This window comes from Paroedura picta, chromosome 9 (assembly GCF_049243985.1).
Source record: "Paroedura picta isolate Pp20150507F chromosome 9, Ppicta_v3.0, whole genome shotgun sequence".
NCBI lineage: Eukaryota > Metazoa > Chordata > Lepidosauria > Squamata > Gekkonidae > Paroedura > Paroedura picta.
The window spans coordinates 74,068,534-74,095,549 of record NC_135377.1 but is presented as its reverse complement, the minus strand read 5'-3'; the positions used below and the strand labels follow the sequence as shown (position 1 = coordinate 74,095,549).

The 27,016-nt window shown below is 53.0% G+C and overlaps 1 protein-coding gene across 1 annotated transcript; it reads right to left on the bottom strand.

Annotated features, from left to right (window-relative positions):
* Positions 1-293: 293 nt before the first annotated feature.
* On the bottom strand, positions 294-26,667 carry OTULIN (OTU deubiquitinase with linear linkage specificity). Its single transcript, XM_077353350.1, has 8 exons — positions 26,567-26,667; positions 18,966-19,289; positions 10,547-10,632; positions 9,701-9,804; positions 5,470-5,613; positions 4,014-4,130; positions 3,109-3,378; positions 294-537 (listed from the first exon to the last, which is right to left on the bottom strand). The coding sequence occupies exons 2-8, from the start codon at positions 19,280-19,282 to the stop codon at positions 343-345; spliced, it is 1,233 nt and encodes a 410-aa protein (XP_077209465.1). The 5' UTR covers positions 19,283-19,289; positions 26,567-26,667; the 3' UTR covers positions 294-342.
* Between the last annotated feature and the right edge of the window lie 349 nt (positions 26,668-27,016).

The window sequence follows — 27,016 nt, the reverse complement described above, 5'->3', positions numbered from 1 at the left end:
CTCCATGGAGCTTTGCAAGCCCCGAGAAAGGCTGTGTGCGACAGGACATTTTGGAGGACGTTAATTCATGGATAAGTTGCAAGTGACTTGACCGCAGGTAAACACGCACACGCCTTTCGCACCTGAGAGGAACACAAATCTGCAGAATCCTTTCTGACCAACTTCTCATGGGAAGGAAGCATCAGCCTGCCCCAGAAGAAAGGGGGCCTCAATTTTCAAGAAACAAATTAGCACTGCCAAGTATTGGAAATGTAACTAGGCAGCTCCTTTTAGGCAATCAGAAGACGAAGACGTCTCGCTCCTAACTGTTTATTCGGTTCCTAGATGTTCACAAATGTCATTTTACAAACTTGTCTCTTCGCACATCCTGACCGGAATATTATAATGTCTGTCGTCTTCAGTGATCAGGATGACCTCCGGCCAACCGGCTTCCGGGAGACGGGGATAAAGCGAGAGGAATTCATCCGTGCCGTGCTTGTACAGTCGGTAAACGTGGATGGAGTGCTGCAGGGCATAGGCCAGCAGGAACATTTCCACCTAGGCAGGGAAACAAGACAGGGGCGTTACTTATCCCTGCACAGAAAAATATCTGCATGGCCTGCCCGTCTGTTTCCGGGCCCAACTCCAAGTTCGGGTTCCTGCCTGCAAGGGCATCAGCTGTTCCTGGCCAGGGGACCGGACATGTGGTCCTCTCCGTCTCCCTCGTTAAGACCTCCCTCCCAAGTCCTGTTTCCAGGCAAGGCAGGTGGCAAAGGGAGACTTCAGGGGCCTTCAGTGGGGCCATCCCCCCTGGAGCTCCCCTGGTGCCCACACTCCTCTTTTGACAGCAGCCCAAGAAAGGCCTGGGCAGCTGCTTCTTATCGGAGGGTCATGGCAATCCTTCTGGCTACCAAATGTTTATGGCTTCTGCATTTCCCTGGATGGCTTTGAAGGTGTTTCCTTTTGCGAGCTGCTCTGAGCAGGGCTCTGCAAAGAGGACACAGCCGAGGCTTCAGAAAGGTGCCTTTCACAAGGGAAGCGTCTGGATGCCTGGAGGAAGCTCAGCTAGCCCAGTCAGGTCCCCTGTCAGGGTGGGGGCCAAGCCTGCCCACCCCACCCGGCATGCCAGCACCAGAGCTGGGTTCAAAAAGCTGCAGTTGTTCTGGTCAGCTGTGCTGGGAGGAAGAGAAGAACAGGGGTTGGCTTTTATACCCTGCTGCTCTTTGCCAGGGGTCTCAAAGCAGCTTCCCATCACCTTCCCTTCCTCTCCCAGCAAGAGGTATCCTGTGAGGTAGGTGGGGCTGAGAGAGCTCTAAGAGAACTGCTCTGCAAGAACAGTTCTAACAGGGCTGGCCCAAGGTTGCCCAGCTGGATGCATGTGGAGGAGCAAGGAAGCTCTCTAGACCAGGGCAGTGAAACCGGCCTGGCTTTGCTGCATTTTATTTAAACTATTGGATTGGATCATTGGATCCTGCGGTCACTCTTGTTCAGCAGCCGGCCGATCTCTTTTACATCAGGAGAGGCTGAACCATTCCTATGGCTACACTAAGCCCTGCCATGGATCTGGATCAAAGAGTTTTTAGGGGATGACCAGCTCTATGAGGGATAACAGGAAACAAGAACTAAAATTTTAACAGTAAAAATTCTCCCCCCAGGGGAGAACTTTTCATGTTCTGAAGTCTACCCATGAGCCACAATTCCAGCACCAAAGGTTCCCAGGGCCGTGCAGAGGCTGCAGGCTCTGTAAGGTCCTTCCTGGCCGGCCGTGCCCCAAGCCTTCCCCCCTCCCCCGCCAGAAGAGGCCAGGCAGCCCTGCTGCAGGGGAGGCCGCCCAGGACTTCAGCGGATGGCTAGCAGGCGCTCAGGCGGGGAGGGGGTGGAAGTGGGGAACACACGTGGATGGCACCTCTGGGGAAGAGGGGACACCACTGATGCTGTTGTCAGTGCAAGCATGTCTAGTGACATCGGCGAGTAGGTACACCAGGCCCACCCCCAATTTCTCCTGGCTGGGGCCTGGCCACCCTATCTCACACAGGAGACGCCCACCAGAATTGGGCTGGGCATGTCAACATGGCACCCTAGGGTGCATCTGAACTGCACAACACCACAGAGCAGACTGTCTGGTTAGTTCTTCACAGAAGCCTCACGTTGAAAGGGGCCATCGAGGCCATCTAGTCCAACCCCTGCTAAGGCAGGATCAGCCCGAAGCAGCCAGGCTATAGGTGCTTGTTGGGCATTTTAGAATCAGGCCCCCAGGTTTTGATACTGGCCCTTTCCACATCCAAGCACTGATGTACAGAAAAGAATAGTCAGAAAGAGATTACTGCCATCTCTGTAGTTCAGATTTGTGTGTGTTTTTCAATTGTATGATATTTGTTCCTCAACTGCACACCACCTCTGGAACACACAACCGGTTAAGAGGCCAAAGGCTCTTATGAGGCGGGTCAAGCAAATGCCCATTTCCACCTTGCAGATTTAAAGGCAAAAGACACATTCTGCAAGGATGACAAAAGTTTTATGAACCAATAGTCCCCAACCCCCGGTCCGGTGACCGGTACCAGTCCGTAGATCAGTCGGTACTGGGTCGCAACTCCTTCTCGTCCTCCTCCCTGGCTGCTGCCTCGGGGGCTGCCCTGCCTCTCTGCCGCCAGCTCACCTTTGGTGCTTTCCAGCGGCCGCCATGGCTGGGGCTCCCCCTAGGTGTGGCACTGCGCAGCTGCTGCTGGCAGCGCCCCCTAGTGGGCAGCGGGAACTCAGGGGCTCTGGCAGGAAAGCAAGCGGAGCAGGGGCTCAGGTGGCAGCGACGTCCCTTGGCAAAAGACTACCCCCCCCCCGGGCCTCAGTAAAATTGTCAAGTGTTGATGGGTCCCCGGTGATAAAAAGGTTGGGGGCCACTGCCAATCTATGTGAAAGGAAAAGCAACTGGTGCTTTCAGAAGCATTCTGTCTAAAGGGCTTGGCTCTCTGACGCTCCCAGGGTCAGCTGGCAGAAGCTGCTTTTGTCTTGGTTAGCCCTGTCCTTGCTTTGGGAGGCTATGCTAAGCCTCGTTGCCAGTGGAATCCACGAGCGGGGCAGCTGCTGCTTCTGCGCAGAGGCCGGCCAGAGGCGCTCCGGACAAGAGGGGCTTACTTGCTCAAGGCCCCCCGTGTGCCCAAGGGGGTTCAAGTGGTTCTGCATGAGCTGAAAGGGGTCGCTGGATGTGTCCCGAGCAAAAAGAAGCCAGGAGAACTCCGGCACCTCCAACCCCTTCTGGTTGTCTTCATACAACTGGACAGCCGTGTTGAGCATGAGGAACTTCACAGCTTCATACAGGCTGTACTCCTCCTCTTCGCCTCTAAAAAGCGCATCGCAAGCAGCTTGCCTCTCGGCCAGGGTCTTCTTTTCACTGATGCTTTCCCACTGCAAAGGGGAAATGAGAGACAATCGGATAACGGTGCAAGAGGACAACAAACCACCATCCTTCGAGGACAAGCGGACCTTGTCCCAAACAGACACACAGGCGTGCTCAGGAGTCATCCGCTCCACACGGAGTCCCTCCCCCCGCCCCCCTGGGATCAGTGGGATGTACATGCAGCTAGGCCTCCACATGCCTCCACCACGCCAACAGCCCAGCAGTTATGCAGAGGGGAGCTGTGAGTCACTGAGGGAGGGTTGCTTCTGCCAGGGTTTCTTGACGGCCCTCGAAGGGTTTCCCAAATGTGTGGGAGTTAACTAATTTTAACATATTTTTAAAAATTAGTTAGACACTTCTCAGGTGATATGAACACACATGGTCGTGTCAACCTGTCCTTCCCCCTGCCGAAATGGCCAGCAGGGGGATTGGCAGGGATGGGAAGGGGAAGGGAGGGGCCCTGGGTGGGCGTGTCCACAGCTCTGCTTCCCAATCGCATTCTGCACAAGCGCTCCACTTCTGGGGCTTCTCGAAGCCTGAGGAGGGACAAAAACGCAGCAGGAGGCTGTGCTGAACACTCAGAGAGTCCCCACTGAACAGCCACACTCAGCCAGCCCACGCCCGGAAGTGCCGCTTCCCCAACCTTCCGCTTCAGCAGCAGGAGGCACGCTTTCATCTCCTCGGTCCAGTTTTCGGCCTTGGCAGGGAGCTTTTGCCACTCTGTGATCCAGGTGCATTTGGCCATCAACTTCTCTGGTAGCTAAATTGGTGTTGCAGAGGAGTAATATCAACACTTGGAAAGACAGCGGAGCGCCTAGCAAGTCACCTGACTGAGTCAAAATACCCTGCCTCCCTGCCACGGGGAACTATCTGACTTGATGTGTCCTTTGGAATATCATTCAAGTTAAGGAAGTCACCATGCCTGCCCTTCTAGAATGGTGGTGGTCATAGGAGGGACCTGCCCAAGGACTTCTGCTGGCCCCAAATTCATAAATACTTGAGACAGTCCCTATTATGGCCAGCAACTGAACCTAAAGAACCACCTAAGAACATAAGAAGAACTCTACTGGATCAGACCAATAATCCATACAGCATCCTATTTTTTTTTTTAGTTGGTTCTTAGATGCCACTTTTCTCTACCTGAAGGAGGCTCAAAGCAGCTGACATTCACCTTCCCTTTCCTCTCCCCACAACAGACACCCTGTGAGGTGGGTGAGGCTGAGAGAGCCCTGATATCACTGCTTGGTCAGAACAGTTTTATCAGTGCCGTGGCGAGCCCAAGGTCACCCAGCTGGCTGCATGTGGGGGAGCTGCAGAATCGAACCCAGCTTGCCAGACTAGAAGTCTGCCCTCCTAACCACTACACCAAGCTGGCTCACACACAGTGGCCAACCAGTTCCTCTGGACAAGCAACAGCAGGGCAGAGAGGCGTTCCAAAGAACACCAGGGGAGCCCTGCTGGGTAAGACCAGTGAGGGTCCCTCCCGTCCAGCTCCCCGTCTCACCCAGGGGCCAGCCAGTTCCTCTGCAGGGCCAGCCACAGGGCAGAGGGGCCGAGGCCTTCCCCTGAGAAGACCCTCAGAATAGGCCTGCTGGGTCAGCTCAGGGAGGGTCCCTCCAGTCCAGCCTCTCCTCTCACCCAGTACCAGCCAGTTCCTCTGCAGGGCCAGCCACAGGGCAGAGAGGCCGAGGCCTTCCCCTGAGAAGACCCTCAGAATAGGCCTGCTGGGTCAGCTCAGGGAGGGTCCCTCCAGTCCAGCCTCTCCTCTCACCCAGTACCAGCCAGTTCCTCTGCAGGGCCAGCCACAGGGCAGAGAGGCCGAGGCCTTCCCCTGAGAAGACCCTCAGAAGAGCCCTGCTGAGTCAGACCAGGGAGGGTCCCTCCAGTCCAGCCCCCCGTCTCACCCAGGGGCCAGCCAGTTCCTCTGCAGGGCCAGCCACAGGGCAGAGGGGCCGAGGCCTTCCCCTGATGTGGCCTCCTGTCTCTGGAATTCCGGGGATTCGTTCCTCTGAGTGTGGAGCTTTCCTCACTCGCCATGAATAGCTGCGACCTGCAATGCAAAGGTTTATCCCGGGCAGGACTAGAAGCGAGAGGCCTACCAGCATCAGGTCCTGGTTCTGGAGCCAATCGGGAAGCTGGAGCGTTTGACTGAGGGCCTGAAACAACGTTGCCCTGACTGCACAGTAGTTGTCGCCTCGCACTCTCCTGATGGAAATGAACCTTTGTGAAACGGCTTCGTAGCCCTAGATTTTAAAAAGCACAAAATACTTGAGCTGTGCCCACACCTTCTTGCTCCCAGCCTACTCTTTCCTTCCCATTTTGGCCAGCCCCCGAAGCTTTTTCAGGAAAAGAAAAGAAGACATTTTCTCCATACATTAAGGGCTGGGCTTGTGGCGTCTTTTCTGCCTGCTCTGTCCTCCCACCTCGCAAAGCTCTGCCTGGCTTAGCCTACTGGAAGCCCCTAAGGCTGTGGGGAGGACACTGCTCTGGTGGCAACCAGGAAACACCTTTCAATGCAGATGCTGCCTATTAATGGCTTGTTTCAGATAGCACTTTACATAATTGGAAGATCAATACTCATAGCTTTCAGGAACAGCTACCACACACACACACACACACACACACACACACACACAAAGGCATAACTGTAAGGGGGAGACTTACAAGGATCTGTGGGCATTCCCCATTCCCCTGCATCCTCCTCCCCTAATATTTCCTTCATAACTGTTCCCTTTTCCTGATTTCTTCTTCCCTACCCATACCCGTCAGTCGACCTTTATCCTGCTCCTCTCTCTAGAATACACACACACACACACACACACACACACACACACACACACACACACACAGGCAGCCTTTCTCTGGCACGGGCAGCTCGGCCAGGGGAGGAGGAGGAGGAGGAGCCAGGGGGTGAGCTGCTCAAGTGGCGAGTGCTGCGTCTTTCTGTTCTTACACTATAAGTGGCAGGAGAGCACTGGCTGCTTGAGTGAGTGTTGTTTTTGTCTGTTCATTGCCTGGGTGGAAAGTGACTGCAGCTGACTGGATTAGGCGGTTGACTGTCGCACAAACTGGGGATTCTCTACTGAGAGGGGTGGAGACCAAGGTATGTCTTGAGAGGTCTGCTGTCTGCCTGATGCATCCAGGATGTCACAGAAAAGCTGGAGAGACTCATAAAGACCACAGATCATTATCCCTTCTTCCTCATTCATGTGGGAACAAATTATACTGCCCAGTGGAGCATATTAAAGGAGACTATGTGGCTCTGGGGGGGAAGTGAAGGACCTGGGAGCACAGGTTGCGTTTCTGTTGGGTCTTCCTGTTCATGGCCGAGGCTTAGGATGGGAAGGAAAAATAATGCAGATAAATGTCTGGCTACGTCATTGGTGTTGTTGTGAAAGTTTGGGTGTTTGGACCATGGCTTAAGCTATTCTGATGAGGCTCTTCTCTCAGGAGATGGACTGCACCTCACCAAGGTAGGGGGGAAATGTGCTGAACAAGGCTGAACAAGTTTAAAAGAGGATGGGGAAGTCGATGCAGAACTTTTGTTTTGGGAACATCTATGGTGTAAAACTGCAAAGTGAACCACATGCTGGGCCTTGCAAGAAAACTGGCATAAAATGTTTTCTAGATTGTATTTAACACCCAAAACTGTAAGTAAAATATCTAATCAAAATGATGATAAATGTTGGAAATATCACGAGACAGCTGGATCCTTTTTTCAGATGTGGTAGAATTGTAGTTAAAAAATTCTGGATGCTAAACTACAAACTTTATTTAGATGCAAATTTCCATTTGTGTCTAAGTATACGTTTTTGGGAGCGATCGAGGGCAAAAGAAGAAGGGGACGACAGAGAATGAGGTGGCTGGATGGAGCCACTGAAGCAGTCGGTGCAAACTCAAATGGACTCCGGGGAATGGTAGAGGACAGGAAGGCCTGGAGGATCATTGTCCATTGGGTCACGAGGGGTCGGACATGACTTCACACCTAACTACAACAACAACAACAATATGTTGTTGAGAGTTCACCCCACAGGTCTCCCTAAAGGAGAATTCTTCTTCCATGAAACAACAGCAACGAGACTCATCATAACCTCAGATGGAAGCAACAGCCAGACCCTTGGATGGAATCCTGGTGAGAGATCTCAGAGAACTTGCTGCGATGGCCAAGTTAACAAACATGGTAGAGAATTTTTAAAATGTCTGTAAAAATAAGCAATTGCTTTCTCTTTCTTTTTCTGTATTCTCTAAAAGGTAAAGGTATCCCCTGTGCAAGCACCGGGTCATGTCTGACCCTTGGGGTGATGCCCTCTAGCGTTTTCATGGCAGACTCAATACGGGGTGGTTTGCCAGTGCCTTCCCCAGTCATTACCGTTTACCCCCCAGCAGCAAGCTGGGTACTCCTTTTACTGACCTCGGAAGGATGGAAGGCTGAGTCAGCCTTGAGCCGGCTGCTGGGATTGAACTCCCAGCCTCATGGGCAGACAGCTTCAGACAGGCATTTCTGCTGTGTTACCACCCTGCGCCACAAGAGGCTCTTCGGTATTCTCTATTATGAAATAAAAATATTATTTTAAAAAATCCCAGTGCAGATCTCTTTTTTTGAGAAAGATACTACCGTCCTGTACCAGCTTGATCTGCTTAATCTGGAGAGAAGATGGCTAAGAAGCCAAGAACTTGAAGGGCTGTCACAAAGAGGATGGAGCAGAGTTGTTTTCTGTTGCCCCAAAGGGTAAGACAACTAATGGGATGAAATTAATTCAAAAGAATTTTCAGCTAAACATCCGGAAGAAGTTCCTGACAGAGCAAGGGTTCTTCAGAGGAAAAGGCTTCCTCAGGAGGTGATGGTTCTCCTTCCTTGGAAGTTTTTAAGCAGAGGCTAGATAGCCACTGCAGAGATATGCTAATTCTGTGAATTTAGGCAAATTGGATGTGGCTGCACAGAAGGGATTGTGTCCATGCTTGGCTCTTGTGGCCCTTTCTTGCATGCCCAGGGAAATGCCGATTGCCACTTTGGAGATGGGAGGCAAAATTGACAGGCCAGGGATTCGGTTCTTTTTGGGGGGGGAGTAGGCATCACCAGGCCATGGAATGGGAGTCACTGCATTGTGTAAAGGGTTGGACTAGATGATCCTGGAGTACTTGGAGTCCTGTGTTCAGTTTTGGGCACCCCAGTTGAAGAGGGACGGAGACAGACTGAAGCGTGTCCAGAGGGGGGCAAAAAAGATGGTGAGGGGTTTGGAGACCAAGACATATGAAGAAAGGCTGGGGGAGTTTGGTCTGTTTAACCTAGAAAGGACATGACTGAGAGAGGATTGATAACCAACTTCAAGTATTTAAAAGGCTGCCATATGGAGGACGGAGCAGAATTGTTCTCTCTTGCCTCAGAAGGACAGACCAGAACCAAGGAGATGAAATTAATTCAAAAGAAATTCCATCTAAACCTCCGGAAGAAGTTCCTGACAGTCAGAGCGGTTCCTCAGTGGAACAGACTTCCTCGAGAGGTGGTGGGTTCTTCATCTTGGGAGATGTTTAAACACAGGCTAGATAGCCATCTGACGGAGAGGCTGATTCTGTGAAGGCTCAAGGGGGTGGCAGGTGACAGTGGAGGAGCGAGAGGGGTGTGAGTGTCCTGCATAGTGCAGGGGGGTGCACTAGCTCAGCGGTCCGCAACCTTTTTGCGGTTGTGAACCGCTGCCAATGGGTGGCGGGAGAAGGCGACCCAGGGCCCGTGCAAATGTGCATGCGCGGACCTGCTGTGCAGGCTCGTTTGCGGCCGGCAGGGCCACAAACGGGCTGTAATTTTGCGCTTGCACGAAATTGCCACACTTGCTGATTTGTGCCCATTGGGCACAAGCGCACATGCGTGGCAAGTTCATGCATGTGCGTTTGCGCCGCCAGCGTGCCAGTGGACACGCTTCCCTCTCCCCCCCCCCCCCACTGCTGCAGCAAGAAGCTTGCTGGGTTGCAAGCTAATTGGCTGCTTCGGTGGCTGATTTGCTCGCGGCCTGGGAAGCTTCTTGCTGCAGGGGGTGGGGGTGGGTAGAGGGAGCCACTGGATGTTGGGGACCACTGCACTAGATGACCCATGAGGTCCCTTCCAACTCTAGAATTCTTTGTTTCCATGATTCTAATTGGCAACCCCAGTCCGTCTGTCTCCAGCGAGCCCCCCTCCCTCAGGGAAAAGGCAGCAGACGGGGACAAGAGCTTTTCCAGGGGTATTTGGGCAATCCTAACATTGAGAAACCCCACACTGACATACAGTCAACATTGGGGTCTACATATCAATCCTTAAATCAGGTTCCCATTTATGACTCCTTCTGAAATTCAGACCTTCCTCATCCTCTTGGCACTGGACGTGCTTCCTCTCCACTCCACCTGGCAATAATCCAGGATGTCCACCTCTGGAGCCACACTGAGTGTATTTCCTGGGGAAACTGTTTGCAATTAAGACAAGAAAATGCAACTTATTAGGAAGTCCTGAAACAGTTCTTTTGCATTCTAAAAAGGCAGTCATTATGCGTCCATATTCAGAAATGCCAACCCTTTTTCTTCTACTTTGGACTCCTTTGGTTTGCCAAATTCAGGTGATGAATGCTTGGGAAAGTGAGAGTCTAGGTGGAAAATACCACTATCGGCTTCAATACATTCAAACCCCACTTTACACTCAGCCTGATTTTTTGGGGGGGAGGGGGGGCACTGGCCACGTAATTTACCAGGAGGCTTCCTGCTGGGCCACTGCCCTAAGGTGCCCCTGGGGGCCAGGAGCAAGTGTAACCAAGTTCTACCCACTCTGCCAGGGCCTCACCCTTCCTTGGCATTTGGCTGCTGGCATGGGTTTGCCAATGACCTTTCCTCTCAGCACTGCTGCCCACTGTCAGGGGGGAGTATCACACCTACTGTTTGCACCACTGAGTGACAGTTCGAGAACATTAATATAATTACTTTTCTAGAGCCACTTAATATCCCCTTATAGAACAAAATTAAATTTCAGACAAAGGTTTGTATTTCTGCCTGGCATTTAGCATTCCTCAGCGGGTGAGGGTGAGCCCCCTGCGCCACCCCCCCCCTCAGGACCGGCAACTGGAGGGGGAAGTGAGGACAGGCCCCTTCTCAGAGACTGGCTCCCACCCCCTGCTCTCTGTATTGTTCAGCTAAGGCACAAGGACTGAAAGGTACCTGCAGCGCCTGTCCCACATACAAGCCACTCTCTCTCTCTCTCTATTTCGTCCACATCCCGGTATATGTCCTCCTCCTCCTCCTCACTGTAACAACAGCGACATACATCACAGCTTGTTTTTAGAATTGTGACAGAGCTCCATCTGCAGCCACCATGAGCAGGAGTCTGAAGAGGCGGCAGAAAAGCAGGTTAAGGTCACATAACTGCAAAAGAGCCTCATCCACCAATATCTGTTTTGTGCACATAATTTCTGCTAGAAAACTGCTGCTGAAAGGCAATACAGCTCAACAGCATCTTCATCTAAACAGCATCAGAAAAGAAAACGTATCTTGCCAAGATTCAAAATAACATCATCAGGGTAAATTGTAGTTGAAAAGACACACCTTTCCCCGCTGCTTGACGCTGTGAGGGTTACTACAAGAGATTGATGCCTCCGGGATTAGGATGCATTCTGCTGGCGATGGCAAAAGCCTTGGGATTATACAAAAGAAAAAGAAGTCTCATAAGGTTCCAGAGCAATCTAAGGTAGATCTTGGTTTTTTAAATGCAAGGCACACTATTTTCCTAATCTTTTTAAAAAGCAATTGTCTAGACGTTAAAACCTCTTTTGAATGTGCAGAAAATGCCCAATGGAGTGTCTGAAGGTAGACAGGGAGGCCCTACTGGAGGACCTCCTGCTGGCCCCTGGGTATGGCCACTGTGGGACAGAGTGCAGGACTGGGTGGGCCGCTGGCCTGATCCAACATGGCTTCTCTTATGTCCTTCTGCCTGAGGCAGCGAAACTCTGTATTCTTAGTGCTGGGGGGGCTTCTGGAGTTCTGGTCCTGTTGGTAGGCCTCCTGAAGGCACCTGGGTCTTGGCCAGTGTGTGATCCCGAATGGTGGACTGGATGGGCCTGATCCAACATGGCTTCCCTTAGGTTCTCTGGAGGCAGAGCCCTGGTGGTGAAGGGGCACGAGTCACGGCCTTCACAGCTCAGAGTTCTGCTCTGGGAAATCCTGCACAGCAAGCAGGTAGGTGCAATGTGGGGAATTCTGGCTGCCAGATTTCCTTGGCATAGAACTCAGGTTACTATGGGGTAGCTGTGTGGGGGCTGAACATGAGACCATGGCCACTTACCTATCTGATTCACAGCAGATTTCAGAAGATAATGGAGGTCTATCAGACCATATAACTCAGTAAAATGAGATGGATTAATAACTGAGTCATAATATGCGAATTGTAATACTATGGGTCTTTTCTTCCTTCTCTTCTTAAAAGCTGCCTTCCAGAAAAAGATTTGGTGTTTTCTTCACTCTCGTTTTGTACTATAAACAGTAGCTTAATGTTTTTTAAGAAATAATAGTTTTGTAATATGCAATGTACTACTTTGAAATAAAACTGGTGTTTTTTAAGTGGTTCACAGAAGAAGAAGCAAAGGTCCCTTGTGGAAACAACTGAAAGGGCATCAGTCTGAGGTTTTCCGGATTGGGCTTTAGGTAGCTGTGCTGTTTTGGAACAACAGAGGAAGACTTCCAGAATGCGGAATGCCTTCAAGCAGGGGTAGTCAACCTGTGGTCCTCCAGATGCCCATGGACTACAATTTGCTACAATTCATGGGAATTGTAGTCCACAAACATCTGGAGGACCAAAGGTTAACTACTCCTGCCTTAAAGGACCTTTCAATCGGCTCCAGAGGAGAAGACACGCAGTAATGGGTTTAAACTTCAAGTACAACGATATAGGCTAGATATCAGGAAAAACATTTTCACAGTCAGAGTCGTTCAGCGGTGGAATAGGCTGCCTACGGAGGTGGTGAGCTCCCCCTCACTGGCCGTCTTCAAGCAAAGGTTGGATACACACTTTTCTTGGATGCTTTAGGATGCTTACGGCTGATCCTGCGTTGAGCAGGGGGTTGGACTAGATGGCCTGTATGCCCCCTTCCAACTCTACGATTCTATGATTTTAAGAGCAAGTGAAAGTTTTTAAAGTCTCTAAATTTTGTTCTTGAAAAAACTAAGATCATGTGATCTCGGGGCACGTCTACAAAAGATTTCATAACAGTCCATAAGGGGATGTATCTTAATTGTAAAGCCCATCATTATGGTGATTCCCCCCTTGCGGTTCCTGCCCCCAATGAGTGGCTCTTCTTAGGACTGCTAGGGGAAGAGGAAGTCCAAAATTCCCCAGAGAGCAACCTCAGGGGTCTTTGGATCATGCCCATAGGATTTAACTAAATGTAGGTGGCAGTTTTAGGGAACACATTCCAACCACTGGAAACATGTAAACCCAAATTGCTCTTGGATTAACAAAGAAGAAATGCCAACAAGTGACACAGAATTACTTACGGTCAGCCTGGGGAGTAAACCGTGAGGTGGTCGGGGGGCACCGCTGCACCACCACCAGCAAAATGCATGCTAAGTCGTCCTGGTGGGCAGGAGGAGACAGCAATTCCCGAGGGGCAAGGCTTGGGAAAGTAAACAAAGGGGACATTTAGGTGACCGCACTCTGCTCAATCTCTCCTCCCCTGAGCCTCTGCTGCAGCCTTTTTCTACATTTTTACCTTTGAGAACCCCCTGGAACATTCTCCAAGCTTCGAGAAAGCCCAGAAGTGGTGCGATCCTGCAGGATAGGGCTGGGAAGCATGGGAGGATAGATGCTCACCCAGGGCCCCTCCCCTTCCCACCCCCTCCGGCCCATCACTGACTATTATGGGAGGGGTGGCGGTGTCCATATCATCCTATAAATGTTTAGCCAATGTTTTAAAAATTCAAGCAGCCCCTGGGCAGAGGAAGCCTGTGGCAGCAGCACCAACCCAAGGCCACATTTGCTGAAACGCAGATCTCCAGCTGCTTGGGTATTTGGGGGTTGTTTTAATCCAAATAAGCAATTAGTGATCTAGCTTGGTGGCCACCTGTGCTTTACAATGCTGGGCAAAGCGCTGGGCTCTGAAAGTTCCCTGCAGTGATGTTAAAAGCTGCTGTAGTAGCAGGAGGAGGATTTTATACCCCGCTTTTCCCTCCCTGAAGAAGTCTCAGAGGGGCTCTCCCCACATCAGACACCTTGAGCAGCAGGTGGGGCCAAGAGTCTGGGGAGAAAAGTCACTGACCCAAAGTCTCCCTTCATGGGCTTCATGTGGAAGATGGGGGGAAGCAGCCAGGGTGCTTCTGTACCTGCTCAACAATGCAGCTTCCGTCCACGGCAGTGACCACGGGCCATTTCACCCAGCCAAGTGGATTAAAAGTGCATTCTTTCTGCAAGAAAGTGACCCTTCAGCTTAGGGCCTGCTGCTTTTCACGCGGACTCCACACGCAACATGACTGTTTCCGCACATGCTTACTGTGGCTGGCCAGGGGAGGGCAGGGCAGCAGACCAGGGGTCACAATTTGAACACATGTTACCCAGGTTTAAAATGCACCCAACTCAACAGGCCTAGGAAGCTGAATGCCCTCCCACATTCATCCACATGCCTCGCTTTCTGGCTCTGTTCTGGAAGCTGTTCTCTTCGGGATTGAACCCAGCAAAAGGGGGTGCTGGGTCTGGCCACTAAGTGGGCAGACTCCATATCTGTCTGTGTGTGCCAAATCTAGAACAGTGGGAGGCAGGATCTGTCCCAGACTGAGCTTTTAGGGAGACTCTGTGTGAACGGGGGTCCCAGGAGGACTAGACCACTTGCAAATGACTCCACAGAAGGGATCAGACGGCAGAGTTATCTGTTGCTGAGTTTGCACTGAAGAAACCATCACTGGACCTGCGGGGCCGGCCAGCTACCCCCCTCCGGCCTCTTGTAAGGCGGGTGAAAGGGCCTCCGCGGACCAGCTCCCGGCACCCTTGGAATAAACATCGCCACCCGTTCCTGGCCACGGGGAGGAGGCGGTGCGGGCTGCCTTGACAGGTGATCTCTGGCACCCAGCTGGATGGGGATGGTTCAGCTATCCTGGTGAGGTCAGATCTGACCGCCAGGAGTTGCTAGCCCACCGCCTCCTCGGGCCTGGGATCCAGGGGCCAGCCCTTCAGGGGCTCACTCCTTTCTCCAGAACCAGATCCAGAGGGGGCAGTGGGGAAGAGACCACCAAGCATGTTTGCCCTGATTGCTGCAACTTGCTCTACGCGGACCTACCCTTCTTGATCAGGAAATCGCAGCCGGTACAAAATGCAGCCACCGCTAGGGTCCTGACAGGCACACCATGGAGGGCCCACATCCAGCCTGTGCTGAGGCAGCTGCATTGGTTGCCAGTCTCAGCCCAGATCAAGTTCAAGGTTTTGGTATTACCCTTTAAGGCTATTCATGGTCTGCCCCCCCTATCTGAGGGACCCCCTACCCCCTTTCCCCCTCTGCAGGGCACTTCTCTCGATGGGTGTGATTCGCCTTTTCAGTCCTGGCCCCGACCTGGCGGAGTGAGCTCCTGGGAGAGCTGAGGGCCCTGACAGAGGCGTCACAGTTCCTCAGGGACTGCAAAATGGAGCTCTTATGACAGGCATCTGGTTGAGGCCAGGGCAAGTAAGACCTAGGGCCCCTCCCCAAGTCAATCAGTATAGAGGGGTGCTTGGTGTAGTAGCTAACCTAGCAAGTTTATTTATTGATTTATTGATTTATTATATTTATATTTATATACCGCCCTCCCCGATGGCTCCCCGAAGTTGGGTTGGATTCCCCATTCCTCCTCCACATGGAGCCAGCTGGGCGACCTTCGGCTCGCCTCAACACTGAGAAAGCTGTTCTGACCAAGCAGTGATATCAAGGTTCCCTCAGCCTCTTTTATTCCCCAGTAATCTCAGGGCTCTCTCGGCCTCCCCTCCCTCACAGGGTGTCTGTTGTGGGGAGAGGAAAGGGAAGGCGAATGTAAGACGCTTTGAGACTCCTTTGGGTAGAGAAAAGCAGCATATAAGAACCATGCATTCTTCTTCTTCAGTAATCTCAGGGCTCTCTCAGCCTCCCCTCCCTCACAGGGTGTCTGTAGTGGGGAGAGGAAAGGGAAGGTGACTGTAAGCCGCTTTGAGACTCCTTCGGGTAGAAGCGGCATATAAGACCCAACCGCTTTTTCTTCACAGTAATCCAGGTCTATGCCCCAACCACTGCTGCTGAAGAGGATGAAGTTGACCAGTTCTATGAAGCCGTACAACACCTTCTAGAAGCAACACCAAAAAATGTTGTGCTTATCATCATGGGGGATTGGAATGCTAAAGTAGAAAACCAAAAGATAACGGGGATTACAGGCAAGTTTGCTTCTTGTTGCAAAATTTAGGCTAAAATAGAAGAAAGTAGGGAAAAGCACTAGGCCAGTCAGGTATGAACTAAATCATATCCCCGACAAATATACAGTAGAGGTGACAAATAGATTTAAGGAATTAGATCTGATAGACAGAGTGCCGGAAGAACTATGGACGGAGGTTCGCAACATTGTACAAGAGGTAGCAACTAAAACCATCCCAAAGAAAAAGAAATGCAAGAAAGCAAAATGGCTGTTTGAGGAAGCTTTACAAATAGCTTAGGAGAGAAGGGAAGTGAAAAGCAAGGGAAAAAGAGAAAGATATACCCAATTGAATGCAGAATTCCAGAGAAAAGCTAGAAGAGATAAAAATGCCTTCTTAAATGAACACTGCAAACAAATAGAAGAAAACAATAAAATGGGGAGGACCAGAGATCTTTTCAAGAAAATTGGAGATGCATGTTTTCATGCAAAGATGGGTATGATAAAGGACCAAAATGGTAGGGACCTCACAGAAGAGATTTTTAAAAGGTGGCAAAATTATACAGAGGAACTATACAAGAACGAGCTTAACATCCCTGATATCAACGATGGGGTAGTTACTGACCTGGAGCCAGACATCCTGTGAAGTCAAATGGGCCTTAGGAAGTCTGAGGAACAATAAAGCTAGTGGTGGTGACAGCATTCCCGTTGAACTATTCAAAATCTTAAAAGACGATGCAGTAAAAGTGCTACACTCAATATGCCAGCAAATTTGGAAAACTCAACAATGGCCACAGGATTGGAAAAGGTCAGTTTACATTCCAATGCCAAAGAATGCTCAAACTACTTTACAAGCTAGGCTCCAGCAATATGTGGACCAAGAACTTCCAGAAGTACAGGCAGGATTTCAAAGAGGCAGAAGAACTAGAGATCAAATTGCCAACATACGCTGGATCATGGAGAAAGCTCGGGAGTTCCAGAAGAACATCTACTTCTGCTTCGTTGACTATGCTAAAGCCTTTGATTGTGTGGAGCACAACAAATTGTGGCAAGTTCTTAAAGAGATGGGAATACCAGAGCATCTTATTTGTCTCTTGAGAAACCTATATGCAGGTCAAGAAGCAACAGTGAGAACCAGGCATGGAATCACTGATTGTTTCAAAATTGAGAAAGGAGTTCGGCAAGGTTGAATACTGTTGTCTTACCTATTTAACTTGTATGCGGAGCACATCATGAGAAAGGCGGATTAGATGAGTCACAAATTGGGATCAAGATTGCACGGAAAAATATCAACAATCTCAGATATGCAGATGATACCACGCTAATGGCAGAAAGTGAAGAGGAACTAAAGACCCATCGTCGTGCCTCTAAAGAGCCTATTGATGCAGGTGAAGAGGAGAATGCAAAAGTTGGCTTGAAACTCAACATCAAGAAAACGAAGATCGTGGCATCTGGCCCTCTCAATTCCTGCCAAATAGATGGGGAAGAAATGGAGATAGTGACAGATTTTATTTTCCTGGGCTCCAAGATCAATGCAGATGGAGACTGCAGAAAAGAAATTAAAAGACGCTTGCCCCTGGGGAGGAAAGCTATGGCAAATCTAGACGGCATCCTAAAAAGCAGAGAAATCACCCTGCCAACAAAACTGCGTTTAGTCAAGGCTATGGTATTCCCAGTTGCAATGTATGGCTGCGAAAGTTGGACCATAAGGAAGGCCGAGCGTCAAAGAATTGAGGCTTTTGAATTCTGGTGCTGGAGAAGACTCTTGCGAGTCCCTTGGACTGCAAGGTGAACAAACCGGTCAGTCCTAGAGGAGATCAGCCCTGACTGCTCCTTAGAAGGGCAGATCCTGAAGATGAAACTCAAATACTTTGGCCACCTCTTGAGAAGGAAGGACTCTCTGGAGAAGAGCCAGAGGGCAAAAGAAGAAGGGGACGACAGAGAATGAGGTGGCTTGATGGAGTCACTGAAGCAGTCAGTGCAAACTTAAATGGACTCCGGGGAATGGTAGAGGACAGGAAGGCCTGGAGGATGGGGTCGCGATGGGTCAGACACGACTTCGCACCTAACAACAACAACAAAGAACCAACCATTTTTCTTCTTCAGTAATCTCAGGGCTCTCTCAGCCTACCCTCCCTCACAGGCGGTTTGTTGTGGGGAGAGGAAAGATAAGGTGAATGTAAGCCACTTTGAGAATCCTTCAGGTAGAGAAAAGCGGTATATAAGAACCAACTCTTCTTCTTCTTCCTCAATAATATCAGGGCTCTCTCAGCCTCCCCTCCCTCACAGGGTGTCTGTTGTGGGGAGAGGAAAGGGAAGGCAAATGGAAACTGCTTTGAGCCTCCTTCGGGTAGAGAAAAGCAGCATAGAACTCTTCTCCTTCTTCCCATTAACCCCAGAGAGCTGCAAATAGTGCCCTCTGGATCTTCTGTGAAAAACCAACTGGCTGGGTGTCACCTGTGCCAGTTATGTCATCCTCAGGCCAAAGGAGGCAAGAAGAGAAAAACAGAAGATGCCTGAAAAAAGTTTATCTCTTGCTGGGGACACAAAGGGAAGTCTGCAGCCAGACTTACAGAGCTTGATCCGAGAGAGACCGTGCAGAGACTTAAATCACCTTGCCTGCCACCTGAAAAAATAAAATAAGGATTTAAAGTTGGTTTCTTAGGGGCGAGACTGGCTTGCCTGTCAGGGGGTTGATCTCCGGTGCAAAGCATCAGGGTAAGACGGCACTTCTGGGATCCAGGCCCCCGGGCAATCCCAGGTTTCTATGTAGTGGTGGCAAGACAAGAAAGTGTCAGAGTAAATCATAAAGCATGGAGATCTGCCGTCTGCATTACCAGCTGTACCAGAACAAAGAGATTCGGTAAAAAGGAAGAGAGGGGCAAACAGGAGCAACTAGGGCTTGAAATGGATCGACCAGCTCTGGTTCACTGCCCACCCAGCCATCTGTGTCAACGCGCACACAACATTAAAGCACAGCTAGGACAGAGCCTGGAAGAGGGGCAAACGTGCAGCAGAGAGACCCCAAAGCAGAGCATCTGCGGTCCCAAGTGGCTCCCAGTCAGCCAGCCCTTGTCACGGGGAGCCAAACGGCACCTGCTCCTGGCCGCCTGGTTTTAAGGCTGCTTTCACCCAAGGGAAGCTGACTCCTCCTTCCAGTACAGCACAGGGGATGGGGGACGGGAGGACGGGGGACGGGGACGGAAGAGTTCAACAGCATTTGAAACAGGCCTTGACATGAACTCACTGGTCTACAGAAGACCCCACAGGTGAGGAGAAGGAGGACACTTTTACTTCACCCCTGCTGTAATCATCTCGGCTGCGTCGAAACACCGCTGGGACCTCAGTTTGAGGCCTAGCCCTACGACGGGCACCATCTTCTTTGGCCACTGAGGCAGGCTGTCCTTTGTAGCTGGGGCCTGCATTGGGCAGGGAGGTTTTGTCATGGGACATGTGCTTCTCTTTTTTACTTTTAGTCAGCCGCAAAGAAAACGTGCTTCTTTTGACCTTTTCATCTGAGGTAAACGAAGGGCTGGCTGCTTTCCTGGCTTTGGGCTGCAACATCCCGGGGCTACAGAAAATAAATGAAAAATTATTGTGAGTGGAGTCCAGGGCAGTGATGCTCTATGGTTTGGTGCTTGCGGGGGGGGGGGGGGGGTCTTCTGGAGTTCTGGCCCTGCTGGTGGATCTCCTGGTGGCCCCTGGGTTTGGGGCCCTGTGTGAAGCTGGGGCACTGGACTGGACGGGCCCTTGGCCTGCTCGGCCATAGCTGCTCTTAGATTCTAACATGCTTATGTTAGGGCGGCAGGAGCTGCTGTGCATGGAAGGATGTAACCGCAGAACCAGGTCCTCTCAAACTGGGCTCCAGGGTGGTGGTGACCACTCTTCCAGCAGCTTGGACAAGCCTGGACAAGCGCTTGGCAGGATGCTCTAGGCTGCCCCCGCATTAAATAGGGGGCGAGACCAAATGGCCCTTTTATGTTCTGTGAAGATGCCAGATACACTCACAGATTCATTGGCCCGATGACTGGAGGTGGGGCACTTCCACTGTGGCAGAGACACCTGAGACTCACCTCTGCGGAGTCAAAGGTCCTGTGGCTGGGCAGGAAAGGGTCGGAAGAGGAAGCCCGTCTCCCCTGCCTTGAGAGAGTGCAATTAACCCACTTTGTGCCGTGTCATGAATTTGGGGGTGACCTTTCAGCGGAGACACAGACCATGAATGTCACCCACCAGGCATGTTACTAGTGCCTCCCTGACCCAGGGGACCTAGCCATGGGGATCCATGCCACGGTCACCTCCAAGCTGTATTCCTGGAACTCACTCCATGCAGGGCTCCCCTTGGCCCTAACCGGGAACTTACAGCTGGTGCAAAATGCCCCTGCTTGAAATCTCACAAGGACCCCAGGGGAGGGTTCAAATTTGAGCTCCATCTGCTGCCCTGCAGCAGCCCCAGTAGGGCTCCAAATCAGGGTCAAGGCCCTAACTGGTCTGGGCCCTGCATACCTCAGGGGCCACTCTCCCAACACTGCGCTCTGCTAATGTGGACTTTTGGCAAGCCCTGGTCCCAAAGAAGTCCACCCAGGCTCTACCAGCCCAGGGTCCCACCTGGGGGGATGAACTGCTGGTTGAAATCCGGGCCTGGCGGAGGCGTCTACGTTTGCCGGGCCTGCAAATCGGCATTCTTCTGCCGGGCCTTGGGTTGAGGCCAGGGCAGCCTGAAATCACGGGGGCCTCCTCCTTCTCCTTGGCTTCCTCACTTTGGACTATTATTTATATACTACCAAATATGGTCTCTCTGGTGGACAAGAGGAAAGGCAGGAGGGGGGGAGATTAGTTTAAAAAGAATGAAGTTTTCCCATAAAAACACATTCGGGTGGGTCACTGTGTTGACCGGAAGCAGCAGAGTGGATCTACTGAGTGGATCTACTGAAACCATCACTATCTCTGCAGCTGACAGGCAGAACTGCACTCGGCTGGTCTTAAAGGTGCCCCTTTAAGGACTCTGACTTTAAGGACCACCCTGATCTGTCACACATCCTCAAAGGATTGTTGTGAGGCGAAGGGGGTTCCAGGTGTGCTGCGGGAAACACCTTAGAAGAAATACGTTTTGAAACTGCAAAACATGACAGTTTTAGAAGTTTTAGCATGTTCAAAAGCTAGAAGGTCACAATGGGCTGTTTCTCCATCAGTTATCTGACTCGAAAGGTTCTCCTGTTGCAAGGCAGAGAATGCAGGGCCACTTCTCACGGGGGAGGAGCAACCAACGTGGCTCCCTGATGAACACCCTTGTCCGTAACCCACTTCTCTTTCCACGCGCCGTGGCACTAGGGGCCACATTACCTTGTTTCAAGAAATGTCAAAGTCAGGCGGCTGCACTTGAAATATCGGACCTGTACTGCTCCCCTCCCAAGCCCCTCCCAAGTTTGTTCTCTGTTTTCACAAAGGCTCTCAAAGTTCAGTCAGCCTGAAAGTTTAGCCCAGCTATTTGGGGAACCATCTCTCACGCCCTGCCTGCCCCAGAAGAATCTCTGCAACAAAACTCACCCAGGAACTGGAAATGCCACATTTCACAAGCTGCAAGGGGGCAGGGTTGGGAGGGATCTAAAACAAAATGCAAATCTCCTATTACAGGCAGAGACCAAAGGATTGACATACAAGATAAGGAAAATTGCACCCAAAATCTATTAACCCTGCAAAGTGTCACGGAATACAAATCTGAGCCCCTACTCAGCAGCCAAGACAGGAAAATCCCCCACAGCAGTGGTCCCCAACCTTTCTGAGGCTGGGGACCGGCAGGGCATCGGGCTGCGCCCGCGCGGACCACGCCCACGGGCTGTGCCCGTGCGAGCCACGCCCGCGCGAGCCACACCCGCGCGTCGGGCCGCGCATGCACGATGCGCGGCCCGGCCCTGATTCCCTCTCCCCGCCCTCCCACAGTAAGAAGCTTCCCGGGCCACAAGCTTGCGGCCTGGGAAGTTTCTTACTGGGGGGGGGGGCGGGGAGAGGGAGCTGCGAACCGGCGTCATGGCCTTTGCGGCCCGGCACCGGGCCGCTGCCCGCAGGTTGGGGACCACTGCCCCACAGGACAGAAGGGGTACAAAAGGAGGCCAAGGAGGCATGGGAAACAACCCGCCTCTGACACTGGTGCTGTGTAACGCCAGGTCAATAAACAACAAAACCTCTGCCCTGCAAAACTACTTTGCAGAACAAAGAGCGGACCTGACATGCGTGACAGAAACCTGAACCAGGGAGGAGAAGAAGAAGAAGAAGAAGAAGAAGAAGAAGAAGAAGAAGAAGAAGAAGAAGAGTTGGTTCTTATATGCCGCTTTTCCGTACCCAAAGGAGGCTCAAAGCGGCTTACAGTCGCCTTCCCATTCCTCTCCCCACAACAGACACCCTGTGGGGTGGGTGAGGCTGAGAGAGCCCTGATATTACTGCTTGGCTTTATCAGTGCCGTGGGGAGCCCAAGGTCCCCCAGCTGGCTGCATGTCGGGGAGCACAGAATTGAACCTGGCATGCCAGATTAGAAGTCCGCACTCCTAACCACTACACCAAACTGACTCTCACTACACCAAACTGGAGGGTACAACGTTGCCCTCAAAGACCTAGCCCCTGCCGGGTTCTCTGTCCTCCACCAGTCCCAGACAGCGGGGCGGGGAGGAGGGGTGGCAATCCTGACCCGAGAGGCTTTCTCCTTCAGGGCCCTTCCTGCGCTGTCAATACCAGGCATTGAATGTGTCGGCCTCGGATGGGGATCAACCGAGAGCGTGGCCATCTGGTTAGTGTACCGCGCGCCCAATGCACCACCAGATGCCCTGCCTGCCCTGCTAGAGGCGGTGGCGGCCTGGACGCTACAGTTTCCCAGTCTACTAGTCCTGGGGGACTTTAACGTCCATGCTGAGCTGCCGTCCTCTAGAACTGGGCAGGATCTAGTGTCAACCATGGCGACACTAGGGCTCTCGCAGTTTATTGTTGGCCCCACCCACCAAGCAGGTCACACCCTGGATCTTATTTTCGGCATAGGTCTGAATGTGGATCTGGTCACGGCAAGTGCCGTGCCATGGTCAGACCACTATGCCCTGAAGGCTCGGCTAAGGCTACCACCCCATCCTCAGTTGGGCGCCGAGCAAATTTTAGCTCACCTGCAGAGACTTATGGATCCAATTGGATTCCTGAACGCTCTGCGGGAACCAATGCCTCCTGGCACTTCTCTCAATGGCCTGGTCAGCGACTGGCATGACAGACTGCTGACTGCCATTGATGAGATAGCTCCCCGATGCCCTCTCCGGCCCCGTCTCAAGCGGGCCCCCTGGTACACCGAGGAGCTTCGCAACAAGAAACGGGAACTGAGACGGCTAGAGCGAGTTTGGAGGAAGACTCGTGACGAAGCCTCGAGAACATCTTATAGAACGCAGATGAAAGCCTATGAGATGGCGGTGGTCAGTGAAACGCAATTTCTACTCGGCTACCATCGCATCTGCAGACTCACGCCCGGCTCAATTGTTTAAGGTAGTTCGATCCCTCACTGCCCTGATTGAAGGGCAACAAAACAGTAGCCAATTGGACATCAGCTGTGAGGCATTTGCGAGTCACTTTGCAGATAAAATCTCGACGGCCACAACCTCCCTACAACTTTAGATACAAAAAGTGAACTAGAGGCCCCTTGGCTGTCTTTGAAGAAAACTCTGAGTAACTTCAGACGATTCACGCTGACCAAAGTGGACGGGATACTAGCAACAGCAAGGCCAACCACATGCCCACTAGACCCTTGGCCATCCTGGCTCTTAAAAACTGCTGGCATAAAGATAAAGGGTCCCCTCCGGGAGATAATCAATCTATCTCTCACAACGGGAGAATTCCCGGAGGGATTAAAATTGGCTGTGGTATGCCCACTGCTGAAAAAAACATCTCTAGATCCACGAGAGCCTAATAATTATCGACCCGTCTCGCATTTAGCATTTCTGGGGAAGATGGTAGAAAGGGCAGTCGCAAACCAACTGACAGAGTACCTGGAAGAAGCTTCGGTCCTAGACCCATCCCAGTCAGGTTTCCGGCCTGGCCATGGGGTAGAGACAGCGCTAGTTGCCCTGATGGATGACCTCTGGCGCCAGTTGGACCGAGGTGGGTCGGCACTGCTGATATTACTAGACCTCTCAGCAGTGTTCGACACAGTCGATCATGAGCTTCTAGCTCGCTGCCTCATCGATGCCGGAATACGAGGGACAGCCCTTCAATGGCTGATCTCCTTCCTCCGGGGTGGTGGACAGAGGGTTGTAATAGGAGAGAAAACATCAGACCACCGACAACTTACTTGTGGAGTCCCACAGGGAGCGGTCCTCTCTCCTATCCTATTCAACATCTTCATGCGCCCTCTCGCACAACTGGTACGGAAGTTTGGGCTGGGTTGCCATCAATATGCAGATGAAACCCAGCTCCTCCTCCTGATGGATGGCCAACCTGACTCTCCCCCAGAAGCATTAGCCAGCTGCCTGGAAGCAGTGACGAGATGGCTCAAGCAGAGTCGTCTGAAGCTACAAAGACGGAGGTCCTGTGGCTGGGTAGGAAGGGCCCATGCGAGGAACCACACCTGCCTGCCCTGGATGGTGTGCAGCTCTCTATGGCTCACTCCGCCAGGAACCTAGCGGAACCTAGGAACCTGATTCTGGACACTTCCCTCACAATGGAAGCCCAGATCACAAAGGTAGCGCGGCTGGCATTCTACCACCTCTGCCAAGCCAAGCTATTAGCGCCCTACCTGGCCCCGGAATACCTAGCCACAGTGATCCATGCGACGGTCACCTCTAGACTGGACTTCTGTAACTCGCTCTACGCAGGCCTGCCCTTAGTCTTGACCCGGAAACTACAGCTGGTCCAAAACGCAGCGGCCAGGATCCTCACTGCAACACCGTGGAGGTCCCACATCCGGCCCATTCTCCACCAACTGCAGTGGTTGCCAGTTGAATTCCGGATCAGACTAAAGGTTCTGGTAATTACCTTCAAGGCCATACGCGGTCAGGCCCAGTGTACCTGAGGGACCGCCTCCCTGCCTATGCCCCCAAAAGAGCTCTGGGCTCCACCGCCACCAACCGGCTAATGGTCCCTGGCCCTAAAGAAGTCCTTCTGGTCTCAACCAGGGCCAGAGCATTCTCTGTCCTGGCCCCCACCTGGTGGAATGAGCTCCCGGAGGAGATCAGGGCCCTGACGGAGCTTAAACAGTTCTGCAGGGCCTGCAAGGAGGAGCTCTTCTGCCAGGCATTCGGTTGAGACCAGATATATATAACCCACAGCGACCAAAGGGCCCCTGCTCCCCACCCCCCCTCAGGACACCACCTATACACTCTGGACCAGTTTGTATGTTGCAATGTTATATTGTTTATTGGTTATACTATTATAATGTTATATGTTTACAATTATCAGTTATTATTGCACAGTTACTCAAATGTTTTATAGACTGTTCTATGTATTGTTCTTATGTTATTATGTAAACTGCCCCGAGCCCCCGGGGAGGGCGGAATATAAATATATAATAAATAAATAAATAAAAATTAAAAACTTGCTGGCCCACATATGAAATTTGCAGGGAGGGAGGGGGATTCAAAAACAAAACCCTGTTGAGAAATGGAGTCCCTTGTAGGAGTTCGGAAGACTGCCTAATTCTAATATTTGAAATGCCATGAAACGGAGCACCAAGAATTACCCGCATGAGCATTAATATTTTTGTCCCTTTAGAAGGCTCCAGATGTCACACAACCGCTGGCTTTGGTATCCCAACTTCTCTCTGAGGTCACAACTTTATGTCCTCCCCGGGCGCTCCTGGCACGCCTTGCTCTTCACGGAGGTCCCCGCTGAGCCCACGCTGCGTTCCGGCATTTGGACTGGGGCTGTCTCTCCAACGGGGACCTCTTCTTCTCGGCTTTCGTACAAACAGACGGCAGGATTTCATGCCTAGAGTTGGAAGGGACCTCCAGAGCCCTCTAGTCTAACCCCCTGCACGGTGCAGGAACCCACCACTCCCGGCCCATCCTCAGGGACCCCAGTTTGACGGGCAAGTGATCCTCACCACCCCCAAAAGTCTCCAGCCTCTGGCCTGGTGCAAACTCCCCTCCCCTCCCCTCCCACAGCGGCCATGAGCCCTTTCCCGGCCGTGCCTGGCTTCCCCAAAGGCCTCCGGAGCTTTCCCACTTGGAGAAATCCTCCGACCAGCGGCTCTGGGGCTGCCGGGCGGGGCAAGGGCCTGGGCTGGAGGAGCCGTCCAGCGGGAGGGGAGGCCGGCGGCCGGGGCCAGGAGGGGGGGCGCTCTGGGCGCCCGCGAGGGTCCCTCAGTGCGGGGTTTCCACGCGGAGGAAGCGAACCGAGGCCGTCCGGCACGAAAGCGGCGCACCGCCCGCCACGAGCCCCGCGGGACCCCCAAGAGCGCCTCCCCTGCCGGCCCCGCCACAGAAGCGCGCCTCGTCCGCGGGCACCGCTGGGGGGGGGGCGGGGCTGGGGCTGCGGGGGGGGGGCAACTGCGGCGGCGCGGCCGTCTCGGGCGCGCCTCGGTGTCCTGCGCGGGGCCAGGCGGGGATCCCCGCAGACGGGAGGCCGAGCACGCACGGCGGCTTCTGCGGGGGGGTCGGGGGGGCGAGGGGCCACCGCCCACGAGCCGTGCAGCTCCGGGGGGGGCCGGGGGGGTTGCCCGGCGGGGTCCGGCCAGGGATGCGCTTGTGCCCTCCCGCCACCGCCCTGCCTGCCTGCCTGCCTGCCTGCATTGCCTGGCCTCGGGGGGGGGGGGCTGCCCCTGAGGGCCCCTCTGCAGCGCGGACGCCCCCTCCCCCCTCCCTCCCCCCCCCCGGGCCGGGCGCGGCTTACCCTGCGGGGGCGGCGGGCGGGCGGGCGGCGTCTGGCGCGCGTGGAGCGGGGCGGAGGGGGAGGGGGGGAGGGGCCGGCCCCACAATGCCCCGCGCGGCCCGCCCCCTCCCTGCCCGGGCAGGCGGGGCCGAGGGGATCGTGGCCCACCCCCCTGCACGACGCGCCTGACCCGCCGGGGACTACACTCCCCATGAGCCCCTGCCGGGGACCTCCGCAGCTCGGCCGCCCCGAGGCCGCGGCAGCCCAGCGAGCCCAGCCCGGTCCACGCCGGCACGGAGACCCCCGCCGAGTTCTGCCGCGCGGACCTTGCAGAGGAGTTCGCAGGGACGAGGACTCCGCTAGGCTCCGCGAGCGACGGTTGCTTGGGGGGCGCCGTCGGTGGTCTCCAGGGAGCGGGCTCGATAGGCCGCCTGCACACGCAGGACCGGGACCGCCTCTGCTTGGGTGTTT

Excerpts from the sequence above, each read along its gene's own strand:
- OTULIN (XM_077353350.1), bottom strand. The coding sequence starts at position 19,282 with ATGTTGCAGCCCAAAGCCAGGAAAGCAGCCAGCCCTTCGTTTACCTCA. Across the intron at positions 9,805-10,546 it reads ATGTGGGACAGGCGCTGCAG|TTTCCCCAGGAAATACACTC; the intron begins GTACCTTTCAGT and ends AATTGCAAACAG. Across the intron at positions 5,614-9,700 it reads GTGCCAAGAGGATGAGGAAG|GGCTACGAAGCCGTTTCACA; the intron begins GTCTGAATTTCA and ends TTTAAAATCTAG.